Source organism: Nothoprocta perdicaria, unplaced genomic scaffold (assembly GCF_003342845.1).
Source record: "Nothoprocta perdicaria isolate Ctin4 unplaced genomic scaffold, notPer1 scaffold_16, whole genome shotgun sequence".
In the NCBI taxonomy this organism is placed as follows: domain Eukaryota; kingdom Metazoa; phylum Chordata; class Aves; order Tinamiformes; family Tinamidae; genus Nothoprocta; species Nothoprocta perdicaria.
In genome coordinates, this window is record NW_020454760.1 from 6,221,214 (window position 1) to 6,242,623 (window position 21,410).

At 48.9% G+C, this 21,410-nt stretch overlaps 1 protein-coding gene and 1 long non-coding RNA gene across 2 annotated transcripts in view; both read left to right on the forward strand.

The window, feature by feature from the left end:
* Positions 1 to 20,075, forward strand: part of GREB1L (GREB1 like retinoic acid receptor coactivator) — a 126,090-nt gene extending 106,015 nt beyond the window's left edge. The window contains exons 21-34 of the mRNA XM_026035380.1: positions 3,618 to 3,733; positions 4,123 to 4,367; positions 5,240 to 5,802; positions 6,312 to 6,414; positions 10,534 to 10,689; positions 10,928 to 11,067; positions 12,671 to 12,832; positions 13,192 to 13,396; positions 14,044 to 14,209; positions 14,905 to 15,132; positions 16,022 to 16,163; positions 17,217 to 17,417; positions 18,086 to 18,224; positions 19,624 to 20,075. Coding sequence (XP_025891165.1) covers positions 3,618 to 3,733; positions 4,123 to 4,367; positions 5,240 to 5,802; positions 6,312 to 6,414; positions 10,534 to 10,689; positions 10,928 to 11,067; positions 12,671 to 12,832; positions 13,192 to 13,396; positions 14,044 to 14,209; positions 14,905 to 15,132; positions 16,022 to 16,163; positions 17,217 to 17,417; positions 18,086 to 18,224; positions 19,624 to 19,787 — 2,730 coding nt within the window. The 3' untranslated portion in view covers positions 19,788 to 20,075. The remainder of the gene's footprint in view (positions 1 to 3,617; positions 3,734 to 4,122; positions 4,368 to 5,239; positions 5,803 to 6,311; positions 6,415 to 10,533; positions 10,690 to 10,927; positions 11,068 to 12,670; positions 12,833 to 13,191; positions 13,397 to 14,043; positions 14,210 to 14,904; positions 15,133 to 16,021; positions 16,164 to 17,216; positions 17,418 to 18,085; positions 18,225 to 19,623) is intronic.
* A 465-nt stretch (positions 20,076 to 20,540) lies between these two features.
* LOC112944049 lies at positions 20,541 to 21,395 on the forward strand. The gene is made up of 2 exons (XR_003248706.1): positions 20,541 to 20,872; positions 20,951 to 21,395. It is a non-coding gene; the product is annotated as an uncharacterized LOC112944049 (long non-coding RNA).
* The last annotated feature ends 15 nt before the right edge of the window (positions 21,396 to 21,410 follow it).

Below are 21,410 nucleotides of genomic sequence, written 5' to 3' on the forward strand. Positions count from 1 at the left end.
GTTGCCCTTCTCTGGACCCTCTCCAGAAGCTCCACGTCCTTCCTATACTGGGGTGCCCAGAACTGCACACAGTAGTCCAGGTGCGGCCTCACCAGAGCTGAGBAGAGGGGCAGAATCACCTCCCTYGACCTGCTGGCAACACTCCTCCTGATGCAGGCCAGGATGCCATTGGCCTTCTTGGCCACGAGGBCACACTGCTCACTCATGGTTAACTTAGTGTCAACCAGGACTCCCAGGTCCCTCTCCGTGGAGGTGCTAATTGGCTGGAGGCCGCACAGCCGCAGCTCATGCTGGACTGCGCGGCGGGGGTTTCCTTGTTGCCCTCTGCCGCAGGTTTGCCTCCCTTGCACGTAGCTGCAGCAGCCTGGGATGGTCACCCAGGAGTCTCCTGCCCATCCGCCATCCCTGCTGGTCTGGTGCCTTGGATAACTCGGGGTATCTGGCTCGGTAGTGGCGTGTGGAGCTAATTCCCATTGCAGAACGCATCAGCTGCGCTACCACTGAGTCTGGCTCATTGCAGACGTGCTGATTTAGGCTCCCTGCTGCTTGTTGCGAGGCCGAGGGCAGTGCTGGGCCTGGCGCAGGCGCCGGGCGCGCTCGGCGCTCGCTGCGCCTGCCCGGGCTCCTTAGGAGTGCTGGGGAAAGGGCAGCGCGAGGCGCCCATCCCACACAGAGCTGCTCTGGCTTTCAGGGACGGGGGGGGTTCATTCAGACTTTTCGCAGGGCTGCGAGAGGGAAAGAGAGACAGTTGATAGCTGTCAGCAACCCCTGTTGGGAAGTTATCCATAGCTTATCCTCTCCTGGGCCGAGCAGAGGGAGCCGGCAGCAGCCCTGCGGTGCTGCCGTCTGCTCCCCTGCCAGCCAAGCCTGGCCAGCCCCACAGGCCGGGCCTAGGGCTGGAGTTGCTCCTGAGGTGCCGAAAGGGACCTGAAAGAGCTGTTCAAAGTCATTTAGCTATTTTGCTGGCCAAGCGTGTGGGTGTGGCAATAGAGGGCACCCATTAGCAGTAATTAAAAAATATTAAACAGTTAGGGAGCTGTTCCGAAGGGAGGAACCTAAGGATGCAGTTCTCCATCCCTCGTGAGAAATGCATCTTCTGCACACAGGTTAGGTTTCCAGTTCAAAGCCCTATAGGCTTAAAAAAGCCAGAAGAAGAAAAATTGGAAGCTTTGTATCTCTGTCTCCCCGTCTCATTTTCTAGCTTTGCATTTTTTTAGAAACTTTCAGGACTGGAGAAGCAGACTAACACACGAGCTACACAGGGAATGCAGGAAAATAGCAGGCCCCAAGGCTGAGGAAAAAGGATAGAACCACAACGGAAGAGGGGAATGCTGATCTGAACCATGCTGTTCCTGAGCTTAAAAAAAAAAAAAAATCAGTCATAGCTTTTTTTCAGTGGAAATTTGAGCAAGGTAGAATGTCGCTTTGAGTCACAGATCTGCCAGCAAGTTGTCCTTTTCAGTCCTCCTCTTCCACCTGAGGAGATGATTCATAAAATAGGACCTTTTGAGGGAGAAGGAAAGGAAAGGGGAGAAGGGCTCATGAAGATGGAGAATGGAGGAACTGAGGGAGAGTTCTTTCAGGTTACGTCTTCCACGACGCCTGCGCAGGTCTTGTTCTGTCAAGACACCTGTGACTTGCTGTCCTGCAGATCTGTGCTGGAAAGAAAAAGCCCTTCCTCCCTTCCGACAGCGTCTGAGTAGTTGGGCTTGGCTTATTTGTTCTTGTTCAGCATCGTATACTCTGAACCTCAAATGGATAGGAGTCTCCCTCACTGCTAGTTGTCCATTATTAAGAAAAAGCAGGAGAAGTTTTTCCCAGCAGTGACATGATGTATTTCAAATACCTGCTGACACTGAAACCCTTATGACTCAATTTCTTTCTCTAGAGAGACCATAACTCTCCAAAAGATATTGGAAGTGCCAAGTCTCTGGCTTATGTGGAAAGAAAAGCTCTCCTGGTCACCAGTGTAAGTGGTTGTGTCCTTAGGTCTCCCAGGCAGCACCCACAGCACATGGGTAGGGATGGCTGGATATGAATGTATGCTTTTGCATTTCAGCATCTCAATGTTTGTGGGTTAGAAGGGCTTCTTTTTTCCACTGAGGGATGTGCAGCTTCTAGAGAAGGTCCAGTGGAGGGCAGCAAAGATGATTAAGGGACTGGAGCATCTACCTTACGAGGAAAGACTAAGTGAGCTGGCCCCGTTTAGCCTGGAGAAGAGAAGGCTGAGAAGGGATCAGATTAATATGTATAAGTACCTGAAGGGGGAATATAGGGAGGAAGGGGCCGCATTCTTCTCAGTGGTGGGGTAATGGGTACAAGTTGCAACACAGGCAGTTCCATCTCCATGTGAGGAAGAACTTCTTTCCTGTGAGGGTGACAGAGCCCTGGCACAGGCTGCCCAGGGAGGCTGTGGAGTCTCCTTCTCTGGAGATCTTCCAAACCCGCCTGGATGTCGCCCTGTGCCCCGTGCTCTGGGTGTCCCTGCTGGAGCAGGAAGGTTGGACTGGATGATCTCTAGAGGTCCCTTCCAACCTCAACCAGTCTGTGATTCTTTCCTTTCTAAGGGAGAGTGGTTGCCTTTGGCTTCTACTAAGGAGAGGCTTTTTTTGTCTCTTCCTTAAGACTGAAGACTGTGATTTTGTGCCTGTGATTGCGCATGTCAGAATGACTTCAGTCTGCTCAGATGTGCAGTTGTTAATTTTGGTGCTGGTATTTGCCAACTTCTTAGAGACTTCTTAGAAGGAGGTGGTGACTTGCAGCATTGTCCATGAGGAGCAGCAATGAACTGGACAACACTTAACTGCTTGGACAGAGAAACTCACAGTTTTTCAGCATTGCTTCCTTTCAGCATTTGCTGTAAGGTGCTCAAGGTGCTTTTTGATCAAATACCGTCTGTATCATCTATAAGTGTGGGCAGTCTGCTATGCCACACAGCACCTGAGATGTTGCTTGAGATACAGCAGTGTTTGGGGTGGCTGTATTCACTGGACAGAGCACAAATGGGCCCAGCTGGGGCTGCTGAGCTCTTCTGAAGCAAGGAATTGGAAGGTGGAAGATGTGGGACTGACTCAAGTCATCATCCCGCAGGGCTGAGGGAGACGCAGTAATCGTGAGGTCTTAGGCCTTGGGGAACTGTAGTCCTTACCTATGGAGTCTCTTCCAGTAAAAAATAATTTTGTTCTTTTATTTAATCTGTCATTATATAGAATGCTTAAGCAAAGATGTGAATATCACTGGGATATCACTGGGTCTTTTTCATATTCCACTTGAAGCTTTTACTTAAGCTGTATACCACCTTCTGAGAACTTACCTTCTCTTTGAAGTTGACAGATATCAAATGATTTTTTTTTCTGACAGACCAGGTTAATGCCACAGTAAGAGTATATTTCCAGCACCGAAAAACATACTTTATACATCCTTTTGCTGTGCATTTAATTCCTGGCTAACAGTTGACTACCAGAAGAAATGCATGCTTGCCCCAAACTTCTCCTTCTAGCTGGCTGTTGAGCTGGTAAACCCTGCATACTGAGAAGAAGCAAGAACAAAAACCAGACAAACAGGTTACAGTTTAGAAAGGGCACTTCAGATGTGACTGGAATGTTCTCTGTTCGCAGGCTTGGAGGGGAAATGAGCCGGACGACTGGATTCCTCGCACCTACCAGGATCTGGAAGGTCTCCCTTGCATTGTCATCCTAACTGGCAAAGACCCTCTGGGAGAAACCTTCCCCAGGTGCTGTTGTGATTCTTGCAACATGGTTGTTCCCCAAAATGTTTAGATCTAAATTTTTTTTTCTGGTTAGGATACGGAGTCATAAGGATGTGACTTGCAACTGGTGACTGACACCATCTGTTTATTTTTTTCAAAAAGTCTATTTTAGAAGGACTCTCCTTGGGTATGGTTTAGAATTTTGTAAAATGCCAGTTGTGAAAAGCAAAACTTCTGCACTGTGTGGTTCCGTGAACATCTGTTCAAGGTGTCAACGAACATAAATGTGGTGGCTGTTCTTAAATAATTTTACACTTACTGGCTAATAATGTTGCTTGTGAATATCTAATAAGCTATTTAAGATAGTGTTCAGAGAAGACAAAAAGGTTTTTTTCTTGTGTTGGATTTTCTAGGTCATTGAAATACTGCGACCTTCGACTAATTGACTCAAGCTACTTAACACGGACTGCGTTAGAGCAAGAAGTAGGCCTGGCATGCTGCTATGTCTCCAAGGAAGCAATTCGAGGGCCTCTTGTAGCTCTTGACCTTAGTGAGAAGGAGCAAGAGAAGGTTAATGGTAGCGAGAATGACTCTGATGAGCTGCTGATAGACTTGGACAGACCCCAGAGTAATAGCAGTGCTGTCACTGGAACCTCAGGTCAGTTGCTTGTTCTGCTGTTGCTCTGAAGAGTCCTTGTTCATTCGTATGCTGTTGGAGTTTGAGGGCAAACATGCAGTTAGGCAAATAGGGGCAGTTGAGCTTTATCCTATTGCAGGCCTAAAATTCTAGGCATACTAAAATGCTCAGTAAGTGTAGAGGTAGCTGTGGCTAAGTGAGGATGAAGCCTTCTTGCAAAGACCAGCAGAACGCCTGGATCTAGCCTTACTTCTTTGAGCCTCAGTGGAAAAAGTTACCAGCCTTCCTGTCTTGCATTCTTCTGGTGCTTTTGGGTCCTTCCCATTGATGCCCTGTGTGTTTGCTGTGTTAAGACAGATGAATTGGGCTCTGTTATGTGCAGAGTCTTCACCAAACATTAACTTAAAGCTGGCTGATGTGCAGGAGGGAACATAGCCCAGTTCACACTAAGGTTTTGAAAGCATTCACAGCCTTAGTTGGGAAATGAATGCTTTCTTCTCCACAGCAAGGAGGGTCAAACTGATCTAATGTGGTATGTCATACTAGCCCTTCAGAAAGCAGTACTATCAAATTCCAAATCCCAGTTGGGAAATGAAAATGAATAAACACAGATTTGCTGTCATTTGCTATTGGGGCACTTGTGTTTGCACTCTGAGCACTAATTAGAAGGGCTGTTGCCTCTCCAGCAAGAAGGGCAGATGGATGTTGATGATTTCTTTTTAAATGAAATGACCTTCTGAGCTAAGCCAGGTAGTATGTTTGCCCAGCAGTTCTTGCTGAACAGAAGTGTTTGTAAGCTAGAATTGCCCCCCGCATCAGATGAGCTCGTCTTTTATTTGTATTTTCTAATGCTGGCCAGTATCTGTTCCCTGCCTGCTCCTTTGTTTCCCCAGGGTCCCTGGCTGACAACGGTGTGAGCTCCTCAAGCGCTGCGGACAAGACTCAGAAGCAAGCACCGTCGTTCAGCTTAGAGACGCTGGCCCACAGCTCCGTAGATGAGGGAGCTTGCCCTGGTTCCACAGCTGGAGATACCCTGAAGCAAGAATGTGACTCCCTGGCTAACCAGATGGCCAGCAGCACCACCTCTAAACTGTCCTCGCTGTCTTCAGTCTCCCAGGCACTGCGGTGGCCTGGCCGCTCGGGCAAGGAGGGCAAGGCCCTCCGCGCCGCCCTGCCGCGCATTGTCATCCTCTCCAAGGCCGCGTACTGCCTCCTGAGCTCACAGAAGACTGGGAATTTGCCTTCCTCCTCTTCCCTGCTGCCTCACGCTGACGTGTCGTGGCTGAGCTCCCTGAGGCCTTTGCTGCACAAGGACATGAGCAGCGAGGAGCAGTCTCTGTACTACAGGCAGTGGGCGACGGCCCGGCAGCACCACGCGGACTACAGCAACCAGGGAGAGGCGTCCGGCGCGAGGAGCTTCCACCCCAGGAGGCTCCTTTTGACAGGACCTCCACAGGTAAGAGAAGTTCCTTCCCCTTGCACGCTGAGAGGACAGGTGATGGGGACTGCTAGCAGCTCTAAGTGGGGATTATACTGCAAAGGGCCTGTGCAAAATTACAAATGGTAATGAGCTTCTGCATCAAAAATCTGTCAAACTTTGAGCTTGAATTCATGCTGGAAGTGGTAAGGAGAAAAAGTGTGATTCCGTGTCACCTTTTAGCCTAAATAAAATGCCTGTGTATGGAAACAGGCATAAAATTGCAATGAGCGTGTCACTAAAGGAGTACTTGACCACTGCCAGTCTCCCAGTATACAAAAGTGATGCAGGCTGTGGGCCGGATTTTGCTCCTACATCAATTCTGTAACCTTTCTCACCTTAATGAGAAATATTATTTCTTGTTCTGTTTTCAGGCAGAACTAGAATAGCAAAATAAACGGGAAGAGTAAATCCAAATACATTTATCTGAAATGTAACCTTCATATTAGTCTGAGCTGGGATTTTTTTTTTTTTTATCTCTGATTCAGGTGGGAAAGACTGGCTCATACTTGCAGTTCCTAAGGATTCTTTTCCGCATGCTGATCAGGTTGCTGGAAGTAGATGTTTATGACGAAGAAGAGATTAATACCAGTAAGTACTTAGTAGTCATTCTTAATATGCATTTAAAAGAGTCTCTGTTAAAAGTGACATTTTTTTTTTAGGCACACAGAAAGACTTTGTAAATTTTACCTGCCACTTCTCCTGCCCATTAATGGGTAGCTAGACTTGATGCTGATACCTGCATATATTTAAACATAGCTAAAGAAAGTGATAAATTTCATGTAGGGCTTATCTGAGAACTATTTTGGTAGCATGGAAATGAAAGTGAATACAAAAAGACCGAGTTAACATCTGCCCTTGTTATCTCTGCTTCCTAGTTTCTAAGCACCATTAGCTTCTAAACAGACAAGACAGATTTAAGAACATTCCTTTTCTGGCAGAAAGTTCAATATTGTTTGTGTTTAATTATAGATAGGTACCGAGTTCTGGTAAAACTGTCTTCTATCTCTAGCTCACTGCTCTTACACTGAGGAGAAAAGAGATGAGGGAGCCTCTTTGGGTATCTACTAGTTGGTTGGATCTCCCAGGTCCATAGCAGGACCCAGCTTTAGGAAGCACAAACCTTTTAAAGGAAATGAATCTGCTTCAGTGTGTTCTTGTGGTTTTATATTGAAAAGAACTCCCTGAAGCAGAATTCAGAGTAGCTTCCAGAAAACAGTTTTCTTGCAGCGTTGGAAAAAGACTGATTTCAATTTCTGCTCAGAAGGTGCTAATAAGTGAATTTTTTTTCTGTGGTTTGGAGCTTTGGGAACTGTAATTCTCTTGTTATTTGAACTTTGATATCTCAGAAACTCAGGATAGAACATGGAAATGTAAGAAAAGTCCAACGTCATGGGGCCTGGCCTGCTGTGATCACAGCAGCCATGTCACACCCCTGCCAGGGACGTGTGAAGCCCCATCTGAAGAGCAGCTGGAGTTTACTTGGGGTTTTTGGTTGTGGCTTTTTGCTCCCACTGCCTTTACTGCAAGGCTTTTAGAGATCCTTTTTGCGCTAATGATTGAAAATACAATTTTATTCGTCAACTCAAAGATGTTCCTTAAAAAAAAAAAAGATATTTTTTCTTTCTTCGACTTTTGCCTCTAGGGTATATTCAGGCCGCAATCTTGTATGTTTTCAGCTTTCACCTAGGTAGCCTGAGCCAGCTTAGAGACTCCTCTTCACAAACGACAGACTCTTCTTTTCTCCTCCCTGGTTTTGTAGCTGTCCTCTACACATCTGTTTTCATTTTGTCTCCCTGGAAGAGGGGTGAGCGGAACTGCATGCAGTGCTCTGCAGGGTGTTTAACCAGCCCAGAGTACATCAGCTTCTATATTTACCTGCCTCCACTGGAAGCCCCTGATTGACAGAGCCTATGTTTGCACTTGTCTTTCTTCATTCTCCCGTTTCACTGGCCCTGGTACTTAGCCTGTCCTCAGTCTCTCTGAAACTCTGTCATTTCCAACGTAGCAGCACCCAACCTGCTGTAGAAATTCTTGCTCTTGTTCCTTGACTGTGTATGTGACTCACATTTATCTTCTGATGAGTATCACCCAGTTTCTAATTCCATAGTTTTCAAGGGCATTGAGTTCTTACTGGGTGATTTTCTGTCCTTCCTCTTACTGACAATGATTGGGTTTGTGTCACCCGCAAGATTATGTTTTTAAGCCAGTAACACTAGTAAAAATAACAGGCAACATGGCTGCTGATGATCTTTAATATAACTACTAACCTCCATCTGCTGTAATGCTTTTAATGTTACATGCTGCATCTTACATTGAATCACCTTTGGTTCAGTTTACAGATCATGCACTAATGTTTTTTTTTAATTACACAAACAGTGTCTTCAAATGCTTTTCTTAAATCCAGAAGGATGAAATGCATTGCATTTCTTTTGTTTAGAAAAACAGATGTACATTAAAGAAAGTTGCACATGGCATTTCTGTGTCACATTTTACTGCATTTTTCCCTTACTTCTACATCTTTAATTATTTCCTTCCCCCTCCCCCAGCTCTGAATCCCGAGGGGAAGGCAGTGGCCCCAGGGTGCTGCAGGTGATGTGTGTGCTGTGTCCCTGCTGAAATCCGGCTCCTCTCTGATTCCATGTGTCTGGCTGCCCAGGGACCTGACACGGAGAGTGTGCTCTTTCCTCACGAGGAGCGTGTATGAAGCTTGTGGAGTTTTGCTTCCATTTTTGGATTGCAGTAATTTTCGTTTTCATACTTCGATTTTTGTTAATCCCTTGATTAACAAAAGTGAACCTCTGTTCACTTGCAGACATAATTGTCCCAATTCAGAAATAAATAAATATATATATTTTTATATATAAGTCAGTGTAACCAAACAAATTGTTCTCATGCTCTTTTCTGAGGTCTACTCCAATTTGGCCCTTGGCAAACCTCATTTCTGTCGTGCGCTTGCTGCCATGTAAGGCAGAGCTTCACTTGCCACTGAGCTGTCTCCGTTCCTCACGGACTTTGTTCATTCTTGCTCCAGTTTCTCGCACGGTCCCTGTGCGGCCCCTTCCTCCTCGCGCTCTCCCTGCCTTGGTTGGCTGCTACTTGTATTTGATGACTGCAGTTCAGAGGAACTCGAGCCTCTTTCACGGACAAGTCCCTCATTTCCCCAGTTTGGCTGTGTAACAGGCCCGCTCCCTTGGGATTTTCCATGACCACAAACCACAGGCCTGGCCTGGCAGGAGGGCCCTGCTAGGCGGAGCACAGCAGACGCCCCTCACATTGAGACGCCCCCCTCACATTGAGGCGGCCCCACATTGAGACACTTCTCAGGCTGAGGCGTCTCCCTCACGTTGAGGCATTTCCCTCACGTTGAGGCATTTCCCTCACGTTGAGGTCCCCCCCTCACGTTGAGGCACCCCCCTCACATTGAGGTGCCCCGAGCTGCCGCCGCCGTGTGCGGTTGGGTCGGTCGCTTGGGTCGGTCAGCGCGCTCTGGGCCCGGCCTTGCCCGTAGACCCAGCCCCTCGTCTGCGCCTGCCTTTCTTCTGCCAGTAGCTCTAGTTGTGCTGCTGCTTGTGTGTGTCCCGCCATGAGACTTTAAACCGAGTCACCTCATGGTAACTCAGCCTGAGGTTGTCCTCTATGGCCGGTGCTTTGCAGTGCTTTTGTGACCTGCTCTTGTTGCCTTGTTCCTCTGTTGGACCAAGGAAATTCATCAGCCATCACAACCAAGAATGTCCAAGCTCTGCCATTCCTGATAACTGTTGTTTTCCACTTGGAAACAGTACTTGGGAAGCTGTTGTTTTGAGCTGTGTATCCAAATTATCCTTTCTCTTTCCATGGAGTTCCTTTCATACAGCGATACCCTGCAATGTGTGCTTTTGTTTTTAATCTTTCAATCTTTATCTTTTAGTATCTGGACATAGCTTTCAGTGTGCTTCTAACCATGATGGCTCAGCCATGTTAGGTCTCTAGAGTTCAAGCTAGTGTTCAGCTTTGTGTGTTGTTCCAGTAATTGGAGTTTTCCCATTCTGAAACCCAGGGTCCTGGTTGTACTGTAGCAAATATTTCAGTTCCCATCTTCTGATGGGGGTGGGTCTTTCCCCATCTTTTTCCTATACTCAATATTCATTTCCTATATTCCTAGTTCATAATTTTTTTCCCCTTTTCCCTTTCTTTTCTCTTTTTCCTTGCTTTCCTCATTCTCCTCTGAGTTACTTCTGCTTCTCAATTCGTTTCCTACATTCCTAGTCCATAATTTTTCCCTTTTCCCTTTCCTTTCTCTTTCTGCCTGCTTTCCTCATTCTCCTCTGAGTTACTTATACTTCTCATTTACTCATTGTTTTTCCTTCTCTGTACTAAAAAAGGAGCCACAGAGAAATTGGAGACTTACTGTATCTTCTGCACAGATAGAGCTGTTCATTTTAGCACTTTATGTATAAACTAGAGTGAATTATACCTCAGCAACCTGGTGAGGAGCTATTTATGAGAACCTCTCCACCTCCACACATCTCCCATTGGTTTGCTGTTGGTTTGAAATAGTTGTGTGTGAGTTGTTACCTCAATTTTGATTAATATTTATGACATTCAAAAGCATCTCTTTTAGTGTGTGTGCACCTATGAGTTCTTGTGCAATTGTAAATAAGCAAACATAATGTTAAAACCTTTCAGTGGGTGGCCAGTACTGTCTGATATTGAAGTGTGTTGTTCCAGATCATACAGAAAGCAATGAAATTACTCAGCCCAGCAATGACCATTGGCCGGATATTGAGATCTTCAGTAAAATGTCCTTTGATGTGAGTGTGCACGACCCCAAGTACAGAAGTATAAGTCCAGTATACACAGAACAACTGTCAAGAGTGAAACAAGGTCAGTAGAAAATGTGGAGTTTTGTGGGATACTTTCCTGAAAAGAATCAGAGTGCTTGATCGGTTTGTTTGAACCTGTGTTCTCACAAGAGCCCGAAATCTCCAAAATGTTATGGAACAAAACGATTTGTGTGTTCTTTACAGCTGCTACCAGGACTGCAGCATCTTAGAAGCAGAGTATTGCCACAGTCTCTATTTTGAGCACTTGTAAAATTTTTGTTACTTTTCTTTGTACACAGAAACAAGCAAAGAAACAAAATCCGAGGAACCTAGGAAAAGAGAGACAGTGTCCATGATGCTGACAAAATATGCTGCTTACAATACCTTCCATCACTGTGAGCAGTGCCACCAGTATATGGATATTAATCCTGCAGCACAGGTTGGTGTCATGGCCCACGTGTTAACTGCATCCTTGCTGTTTCTGTGGTCTCTCCAGACACATTGCTTTGGTCTCGGGACTCCTGTTTTCATCATCCCTGAGTTGTGGAGGTTTAATGCTTCCATTCTCAGGGAAGATGTTGAGCCAGACCTGGCAGTATCAGCTGTGTCTGTTGCACTCTGCATATGCAGTTCACCCCTTCAGCTGCCTCCAAAAAGGGTGAATATTGGGGCTAGTTGTCTCAAGCCCCAGCACTGCTCAGCTTCCCCAGCAGCCTGTCGTGAGAGAGACTAACAGAGATGCTTGTCTTACGTGAACCCCAGCCATCAGCATCTGTGCTGGGAGTCTGGAAGCTCCTTTGCTTCTGTCCATGCTTTTCCACCAGGAGCTTATGAGCCACTGGATGGGAGGGGTCACTTCTAATAATCCTTTTGATCTTGTGAACTCCCCAAGAGGTAGTTATGCTCACAGAAGGCTGGCAGGTAATATTTTTCCTGGTTAATAGCTCAGATTTTGGTGGTTTCTTAACCACCAAAAATTATTTACTTGGGGTTTTGTTATCTCAAAGCTTTCTCTCCTTGCTTGCTGTTAACCTAACGCAGCACAGACAGACTGACCTGCAAATGCGCAAGGTCACTTTTATGGAACAGCACCAGCAGGTCTGATTGAAACCTCGTTCTTCATGAAGTGTCTTGACAGAAGCAAATGCTCCCAAAGGATGTCTGTTGTTCCCTGCACTCATCTTTGTGCATCTGGTCAAATGGGATGATTGTGTGCGTAACTGCTATTAATACCTCTGAATATCTAAATATTTGTTACATCTAAGTGTGAATTCTGCACGTACAATTAGGATAATTAAACACTGAGGTATTACACGCATGAGGAGGAGTCATTGGTGAGCAACCATTATGAAGGGAGAGAGCTTCTTAAAACTCTTTAACAGGACTTAGCTAAAACTCTTCTCATTTTTCATCTCTACGTAGGCCAATTATTTCCATCTCTAGTAAAGATGAGAGAGGTGAGTGCTCAGAGGAATTGCTTTGCCCTTGAGGTAGATGCCATGCTTCTGTAGGATGGAATTTTACATACAATTTGTAGGTATTTCCTACACATTTACACAGCTTAGTGAGGTGCCATGAAAACTCAAGTTCACCTAAATATACTTGACTATCTGGCTGCTTAAAAATCGAGTATTGTCCCAGGAGAATACCATACTGAGGGGGCTGTGCTGCTGCTGGAGTCTCTGAATGACAAACCTCTGCGCTGGTCTCTGAATGTTCTGAGCAAATTTGTTTGGACAGTGCTTTCTAGAAGTTGTATTTTGCACTTGTAAATATTGAAAAATATTTTTCAAGTCAAAGGGATTGTTTCTGACAGAGAAAGTTGGTTGTTTCAAAAGCGAGACAAGGTATATACCTAAGCAATATGGCTGGTGGCAAAGGCAAATGGGAATATAATAAAGTTAACTTTATTAATTATATACTCCTGAGAGTACTTTAGATGTTTTCCTCTGGTGGCTGCATATGACATGCAGGAGTAGGCTGCCCTGTATCTCATATGGACTCGTAGCTTTTAAAACTTTCTCCCCCTTTTTCTTGTGCAGGTATCTGACTCCACCCTGCACGCGTTCACGTTTTCATCCTCCATGCTAGGAGAAGAGGTTCAACTGCATTTCATAATCCCCAAGTCCAAAGAGAACCATTTTGTCTTCAGCAAGCAAGGAAAGCACCTAGAAAGCATGCGTCTGCCTCTCGTGTCTGACAAGGTGGGTCTGGCCTCCCCGCTCCTTGGCTGCCTGCCTGGGCTGCATTCAGTCAGCTTGATGTACATTTGAAAATCAGGGGTGGATTGGGTTTTTTTTTGCCCATTTTTCTTCTTTATTTTTTTTTTTAAGCGCGTTATATGATATCTTTTTTCTTTTTTTCATCTGGCTTCCCTTAGAACTGGAGTTTTGGAGGAAAAACCTCTCTTTTTGAATTCCCGGTCCAGTGTGTATGTGTTGCAGTCTTATAATGCAACCTCAGTAATAAAAATAATAAAAAAAAGTCAATAAATAAAAATTCATATCAGGAATAACATAACATTTTTTACCCAATGATGGCGAAGTATCTTCTGTCCCAGCAGAATCTGAATGCAGTCAAGAGTCCTATCTTCACTCCATCGAGTGGTCGTCACGAGCACGGCCTCCTGAACCTCTACCATGCCATGGAAGGCATCAGCCACCTTCACCTGCTGGTGGTCAAGGAGTATGAAATGCCCCTGTACCGTAAATACTGGCCCAACCACATCATGCTCGTCCTGCCAGGCATGTTCAACAACGCTGGCATTGGTAAGAGACACCATCGATGCACTGCTCTGAAAGGAGCAAAAAAAACCCAAGTCTTTTGTGCCCTGTTCACTTCTTAGTCCTGCTGCCTGAATATTCGTTTCATGTATTTTGCTTGTGATTTTTCAAATTACAACTTTTCTAGTTAGCTAAGGTTAAATACTCACTGCAGAATACTAAGGGCTTTAGCTTTGAACTTCAATCTCGTTCTTCATTTTCTGAGTTTCTTCCTGGAAGAGGCTTTAAGCATCTTCAGTTTTAGGAGCTCAGCCCATTCTTGGCTCCAGCTATTCCTTAATGCTCCCAAATAATCTTCTGTAGAGTCTCTTAAGAGGTCTGTTTTTCTTGGAACCTGCTGTGTAGAATATGCTCACACAGAAAAAGGGACACATTGACTTCTTTTTAAACAAAAAGCACTAAGTTCATAAAAGGCAATGATTGCAGTGTTCACAGAGCCTTTCTCCGGGGTACTTAGTAGATTCCTTAATTTCCAATGTGCTTGAGATTTTTCTCAGAACACCTCTCCTCACTCTTTCAGGACGACCAGAATGGGAGGCTTTGTTCTTCAGTCACAGGCCAGGGAAGGGAAGAGGGAGTGATAAAGTCTAGTGTAAAGATCGTCGTACATTTTCTATATGGTGTTTTCTCAGGTGCTGCCAGGTTTCTTATTAAGGAACTTTCCTACCACAATCTAGAGCTGGAACGAAACCGCTTGGAGGAACTGGGAGTGAAGCGCCAGTGTGTGTGGCCCTTCATCGTGGTCATGGACGACTCCTGTGTGCTGTGGAACATGCACAGTGTCCATGAACAGTCCAGGTGAGTGACCTCCAGCGCTGGGAGGCCCACGCTGACCTGTCACAGGTGGCAACACTGCTCCAGTGACATGGGCCCCTCTGCAGCAGTGGATGAAGGATGAGACCCCTGGAGCAGCCCAGCGCCGGGATGCCAGGGATGTGCTCTAAGTAGCACTAAGCCAGAACTGTCCATCAAGTCCTGCCAGTGCTCATCGTTTCCTGTAACTTGCATTTAGTGCCTGTGTGGAACAGTTTCTCGATGCTTCACTTCCCTGATGGATGTTTCTCAAGGAAAACAGTTTGAGAACTCTAGCTTTTTGGAGGCATTTAGCTGTTGCTCCTCTCAGTGTTCTCCTGGGCTGTCACTTACAGAAATGAAAAAAAGCCTTCCAGAATTGGTGCCTATGGGGATCCCTTTTCTGTAATTTGTTATATAAGACCTAATTTTGCTTAAATGCCCATTTTCTTAGGGGCTGAATAGGTTGGTGGTAGCGATAGGATTAACAGGCCATAAGTTCTGCAGTTGTTTAAAAAACTGTGTACTACAGGTGGTAACATGTATATTTTTACAGCATCTAGAGTCTTGATGGGTAATGAGTTTCCTTGGTCTTGTACCTATAGATATATCTATGTATATATGTATGTGTGACTGCATAGTGTATGCTGTATAACAAGAGCAAGCCCAACTGGTGTGTTGTGTGTGATTGCATCCTGCAGTCAGCCCCTGGAGCCTGACGGCTCCAGTAAGAACGTGTCTCTGAAGAGCATCCTCCAGCACATTGAAGCCACCCCCAAAATTGTCCATTATGCCATCCTGGGTGTTCAGAAGTGGAACAGCAAGCTGAATGCCAGGAGAGCAAGCGCTCCGTTCTCCAGGTGCCACGTGCATGACTTCATCCTGCTCAACATAGACCTGACCCAGAACGTGCAATATGATCTAAACAGGTAGGTGAAACAGGCTGGGGCTGAAATATGAATGATGGTGTGATGAAATATGAATGATGGTGTGCTCATCATCATACTTCTAAATGCTTTTGAGGGGAATAGGATGAGAGTGTCCAATGTATGAGCACATGGCCAGGGGAATAAGCACAGGGTGACATATGCTGCCCTGGGACAAATACGACCAAACATGAGCTCAGCCAGGAGTGCTGGCTGAATCCTCACCCTGCTCCTGCTGCAGCTGATCACACCGAGAGCAGAAGGTCTCCTCTGCATCTCTCCAAAATACAACATTGCATGCCAGGAGGGGAAAAAAACACCAAAAATAAAGACAGGAATTAAGTTTTGTTGTCAGGATCAGCAGCTGTTTGTTGAGTAGCTAGGGCAGGATCTGTGTCACATGTTGTCGTGAGTAAGAATTAAACCTGCTCTTTCAGGTAGTTGTCCAGGCCTTCTCTGCAGGGAAAAGACCGGTGCTTGTGTCTCTTTTGGCCATGGTTTAGGGAGACTAGATGGTAACTCAGGTTATTGTGAGATAAAAGTATTAAAAAAAGAAAAAGAGGGAGCAGGAGAGGAATAGAAAAGAGAAGAAACGATTGTTGCCAGCACAGGAGGAGGCTGCCCAAATTTTGTATTGGGAAGAAACGTATACACATGCAGAGAAGTGGATTTGTTTCATCTTAAAATCATCTGCAGGTGCTTTCCTGCACCAGGAGCATGTTGTAGAAGTGGATGTTAATAACTGCAGGGAATGTGCATAGGAACCGTATCCGATTGCCTGTAAAAATCAACGCTCGGACAGTTCTGATGCATTTTAGCAGCCTGTGTGTGGAGGTTTGGTTCTTCAGGGCAGCAACACAGCTAGTTTAGTGATTCTGTGTTTAACGTCCAGGTATTTCTGTGAAGACATAGACTTTAATCTGAGGACAAACAGCAGCGGCCTCCTCATCTGCCGCTTCAACAACTTCAGCGTCATGAAGAAGCACATTCAGGTCGGAGGACAAAAGGACTTTGTGGTTAAGCCAAAAATCACGGTGAGTCTGTAGGTAAAGGGAAAGATCAGGACCTGTTTCCTGTAGAAATATTGAATTTTCTGCCCCTTTAGATATGCTTCACATCTAACTTCCATGGCCTAATGCATGGTAGGGCTGGAAGCCCACAAGTAGAAAGCAGTAGGATGTTTGGCTGATTATGCATTATTAACAGCAGCCCTCCTACTCTGTCAGAAGGCAGATGGGGATGGAGGGAGCTGTGCACGGATGTGCCTGGTGGAGGGGGCACGTGCAGGCGCCCGCTCCCCACCGCAGCAGGCAGGTTGCCCCACACCTGGGCTTCGTGTCGCGTTCGGCGCCAGCACCTGCTGGTTTGTGGTGCGTTCAGTCCTTGTGCCCAGGGACGGGAAAGAGACCTGAGCAAAGGCACTGAGAAGAGGAACCCCTGGAATTCTGAGAACTTAGCAAAACCCCGTGGGGATTCTGGCTGTTTTCTACGGCACGCGTTACACCGGCACCCTCTTAACTGTTCTGTCCTTAAATGGAAGTAAGTGTCAAAGCGTTGGCTTCACTTCAGTAAAGCAGGTGCTGTTCCTGGTAGTTTTAAACCCCGCCCACTCCATCTCTGCTTTAAAGACTTGTCTCTGTATTTCAGAGTATGTCAGTGCCAGATGGGAGTATTTTGGGAGGCCGTCTTCATTGTCTCTGCAATGTCCTTTTCTTGTGGAATTGGTATGAATGCCGGGATACACGATAAAATCCCTCGGCAGAAAGGGTTTTTTTGCATCAATTAAATAAGGATTTAATTTCTTTTCCTACATGGGAGTAAGAAAGGATGATGGCTGTTTCATTAATGTAAACAAGAAAGTTGACATGAAGGTTTTTTTACATTAAGTTTTTCCTTAGAAGCCGAGACACCCAAAGGGGCCCCTCGCACCCGCAGAACAAGCAGCTCCGTGTTTTCCACGTGGTGCTGGCGTGTTAAAGCCCAGGGGGTGGTTTTGCCCCCCCTGCCCCGTTGCCCCATGCGCGCGGTGCTGCCCCCCGGCCTGCAGCGGCGGGAGGGCTCGAGGGGGCCCCTCTTGTCGCCCGCAGGTCGCGGAGGCGCCGGCGCCCGTGGCGCCCCTGCAGTTCGTGTGCGCCCCGGACAGCGAGCACACGCTGCTCGCGGCGCCCGCGCAGTTCCTGCTCGAGAAGTTCCTCCAGCACGCCACCTACAAGCTCTTCCCCAAGGCCGTGCGCAACTTCAGGAACCCCGTGCTGGCCGTGGACTGCTACCTCAACGTCGGGCTCGAGGTACGAGGCGGCCGCGGGGCGAGCGGGGGCCGCTGCGCGCAGCCCCTTCAGCCCCGGGCCCCGGGAAGTGCCCCGGGCGCCGCGGTGGGCTTTGACACCGCAGTGTTGGAGCCAGGCGACAGGCGCCCCCAGCCAGACTCCCAGCCCTCCAGGCTGCTGCAGTCACCCCGCAGGACAAGCCCTGTGCAGACCCCAAACCAAGGGATGAGGTTGATAACCGGCCCCAGCCTAAACGATGCCCACGCTCACGAATCAAGGAGAGCGGCACCCCTGAAACCCAGCCTGACAGCAAAGCAGCCACACAGCCCCCGGAGTTCAGAACTCCACAAAACCCACTGCAGTCACAACACCAGGCACAGGTTGGCAGCAAACTCACCATTACAACCTAAACACACCCGCCTCCCAAGCCCCGGGAGACGGCCCAGCTCACAACATAGACCGGACTCCCTTCTCCCAAATAAGCCAAAAACAGAACGAGAGAGGCAAGTGTGACCTGAACCCGGCATCCATCCCTGCCCGACAGCAGCCCCCCACCACAGCGAGCGTTTCACACCCTGACCACCAGGCAGCAGCAAGGGCCTCGCTAGGCCTGTCCTTATCGCCGGGCAGCAGGACGGGCCTCGCTAGGCCGGCCCTGAGCGGGCGCTCTCGCCCTCGCTGTGCTGCAGGTGGCCGTTTGCTACGTGAGCTCGCGGCCGCACTCGGTGAACGGCGCCTGCGAGGGGCTGCTCTTCAGCGGCCTCCTGCTCTACCTGTGCGACTCCTTCGTGGGGCCCGAGCTGCTCCGGCGCTTCCGCTTCCTCAAAGGTACCGGGGTGCCCTGCGCCCCCGCCGGGGGCCGCGCGGGGGGCGGGCGGCTCGTGACACATAATAATAATAACACAGTTAAGTAACAAGTACAGTAGCTCCCTTCTCAGGGTTAGTGCTGCTGAGTAGATGGGTTGTTATTTTGGAGTGTATCAAAACTTGTGCCCCTGCTAGCAGTAAGGGCACCTAAGCTTTGATAAACGTCACTCATTAAGTTGTGCTAAATTAACACTGAATGCAAGTCAGTGCAGGAGGAGGAGGGTAGATGGAAATGGGTCAGTGAATGGCGGCATCGCAGTGGTGGCCGGTGATAGGACCAGGGGTAATGGGTGAACAAGTTGAAACGCGGGCAGTTCCATCTCCATGTGAGGAGGAACTTCTTTCCTGGGAGGGTGCCAGAGCCCTGGCACAGGCTGCCCAGGGAGGCTGTGGGGTCTCCCAAACCCACCTGGATGCCGCCCTGTGCCCCGTGCTCTGGGTGTCCCTGCTGGAGCAGGGGCTGGACTGGCTGATCCTAGAGGTCCCTGCAGCCCCAGCCCTGCCGTGAACAGCCTGCGCGGCAGCTCCGTGCGCTGCCGTCCCCGCTGGGGCGCCGGGCCCGGCCGGGCGGGCAGCAGAGCCCTGTGGGGCTCGTGGGGCGGCTGCTCCCCCGGGCGCGCGGGGCTCATCCCCGTGGGGCCGGGCAAACCTGCGCAGAGCCCCGCGCGGCTGCGTCCCTGCAGCGCCCGCGAGGGGCTGCCGGCTGCAGGCGCCGGGGCCTGGGGCTGTGGGGAAGTGCCCGAGCTGCCCCCTGCGCGTGGGGCGGCGGCCGAGGCCCCGTGGGGAGGGGACGGGGTGGCCTGGCCCGAGCTGGTGGTGGAGCCGGTGTTTGCCTGGGCTGGTGCGGGAAGCGGCGGCCGCCTGAGGGGCCCGGCCCCTGCGCTCCAGTGGGGCTGAACTGGAGGGAGGCACCGGGCATGGGGCCCAGCTCTCCTCCCTAAGCGGGGCTGGAGCTGTTGCTCAGGGAGGGCTTTGGCCTAACCTGGCTGAACAGGGACCTTCTACCAGAGCAAGGGCTGAGGGAGATACTCGGGGGAATAAGAAGCCAGCCTTGATTCCAGCAGCAGGACCTGATCCTGAGGTTCTTGGATCCAAGTTAATCCCACGCCTGCTCTGGCTGATGCTGCTCTAGCCGGGCGGGCTCTGGCGGTTTCCTTTGCACTGAGGAAGGTGTCAGCAGCACCCGGCCGAGCCGGGGCGGGTCCTGGTCGGGGGTGGGTTCTGGGGGGCGGGTTCTGGCAGCCGGTGCCCATTGGGTGCCGTTGGGTGCCGTTGGGTGCCGTTGGGTGCCCATTGGGTGCCGTTGGGTGCCGTTGGGTGCCGGTTGGGTGGTGCTGAGTGCCGCCGTGCCCCCACGCAGGCGCCACGCTGTGCGTGGTGTGCCAGGACCGCAGCTCCCTGCGGCAGACCATCGTGCGCCTGGAGCTGGAGGACGAGTGGCAGTTCCGCCTGCGCGACGAGTTCCAGACGGCCAACAGCGGCGACGAGCGGCCCCTCTACTTCCTCACCGGGCGCCACATCTAGCCCCGCGCGCCCAGCGGCGCGCCCGGCGGGAGAAGGCGGGGAGGAACTGCCTTTGCTAACGAAAACCCAAGTACAATCACTGCGGAGCGAAGTGCAACCAGTATTTATCGAGACTGCGCTGAAGGATTCCCGACGTGCTGAAGTAGCCTTTAATCCTAGGGAAAAGAACCAAAAACCCCACGTCTGTTATAATTTAAAGCACCAAGCTGCACTCAAGCCCGTCGCAATCGATGACACTGATCACACAGCCAACCAAGTTGTAGGGTATAGCAAGAGAAGATGACTTGGTTGAAGATTTTTTATATATATATATATAAATAAATATATATATTCAGCTGAGCTAGGGGAAGAAGCTGCTTGTGGCGTCCGCTGGCTGGCATGTGCTCTGAGACTGGGCACAGGGAAGTGCTGAAGCCGTGGGGAGGGGCGCGCGGGTCGCTCTCGCGCTCTGTACGCCCGTGCAGCAGCACTCGGGGCTGGCAGGGCGCGAGGCGCGAGCTGTGTGTGGCGAAGGGGCAGTCCTGGCCTCTGCGCGGCGGTCGCTGGCCGTGTGTCACCGGGTGCGTGTGTTGGGACCGGCTTTGGCGGGATTGCCACAGGTTCACCCCGTGAGGCTCGTGCAGGAACCGGCATTTACCCCTTGGAAATGCAATGAGAACAGGTAAGGAGAGGGCTCTTTACTTGACCCGCAGAGAAGGACCTGCCAAAGCTGCATTATTTTTTAAAGTGTTAATTGAGCAACCTTTTTTTTTTTTTTTTTTAATCATGTGAAGAGATGTTTACAAATGAGAAACATAATATATTAGAGTGAGGCTAAAGGAAACTGGTTTGCAGGCGTCTGTGTTAATGTAGCTGAATTCCAATGCTGTACATTCAGCAACTTTCCACGGAAGCCCTTTCTTTAGATGTGTTTTCTTTCCTTCAGAAACAACCTGCCTTATCGAGTCCAGCCCTTGGCAGAAGTAGGGATGTAAGAGATGCTTCTCCAAACTTGTCATACGGACCTGAATGTATTCCAGTATTTCTGGTTTTGCCAGAAGGACTTAAGGTTGACCCGGGGTTTGAGTTTGGTGTAGAGGTTCCAGGTATGAACATAGGGTTCGACAGCCGGGTTCCCTTTTGTCCCCGTGTTTGATGTTTGCACTAAGTTCTTGAAATTCCAGGTGCTGAGACTACTGGGATGCGCTGGCGCCGCGCGGGGCGGCCGTGCGCCTTGCCCTAGAGCTGGGCCTTACAGCACACGGTGGCGGCCTGGCCTTGCCCTGCCCGGCCACGCTGCCTCCCCGTGCCCAGGCCGGGGCAGTGGGCAAAGCCGGTTCGAAACGGAAAACCGAGCTCAAAACTGCAGCTCGCGGCTGGGAATTCCTGGGAAGGAGGCCCCGGGCTGGGCAACTGCAGTCTTTGACGACTAGAGCATTCCTGCTATTCCATTTTGACTTTAAGCCTCGCCCTCAAGGCCCTTCTTATGAATGTATTACATTGGCCAGCATTATATTTTGCCTAGAGATGTTATTGTCTATTCACAGGTTGAATTTGAATGTAAACTTAAGATTTAAAGAATCATATTCAGATGCTTTTTTTGCTTAACTTATGTAATTGCCTTTTTTTTTTTTTTTTTTTTTT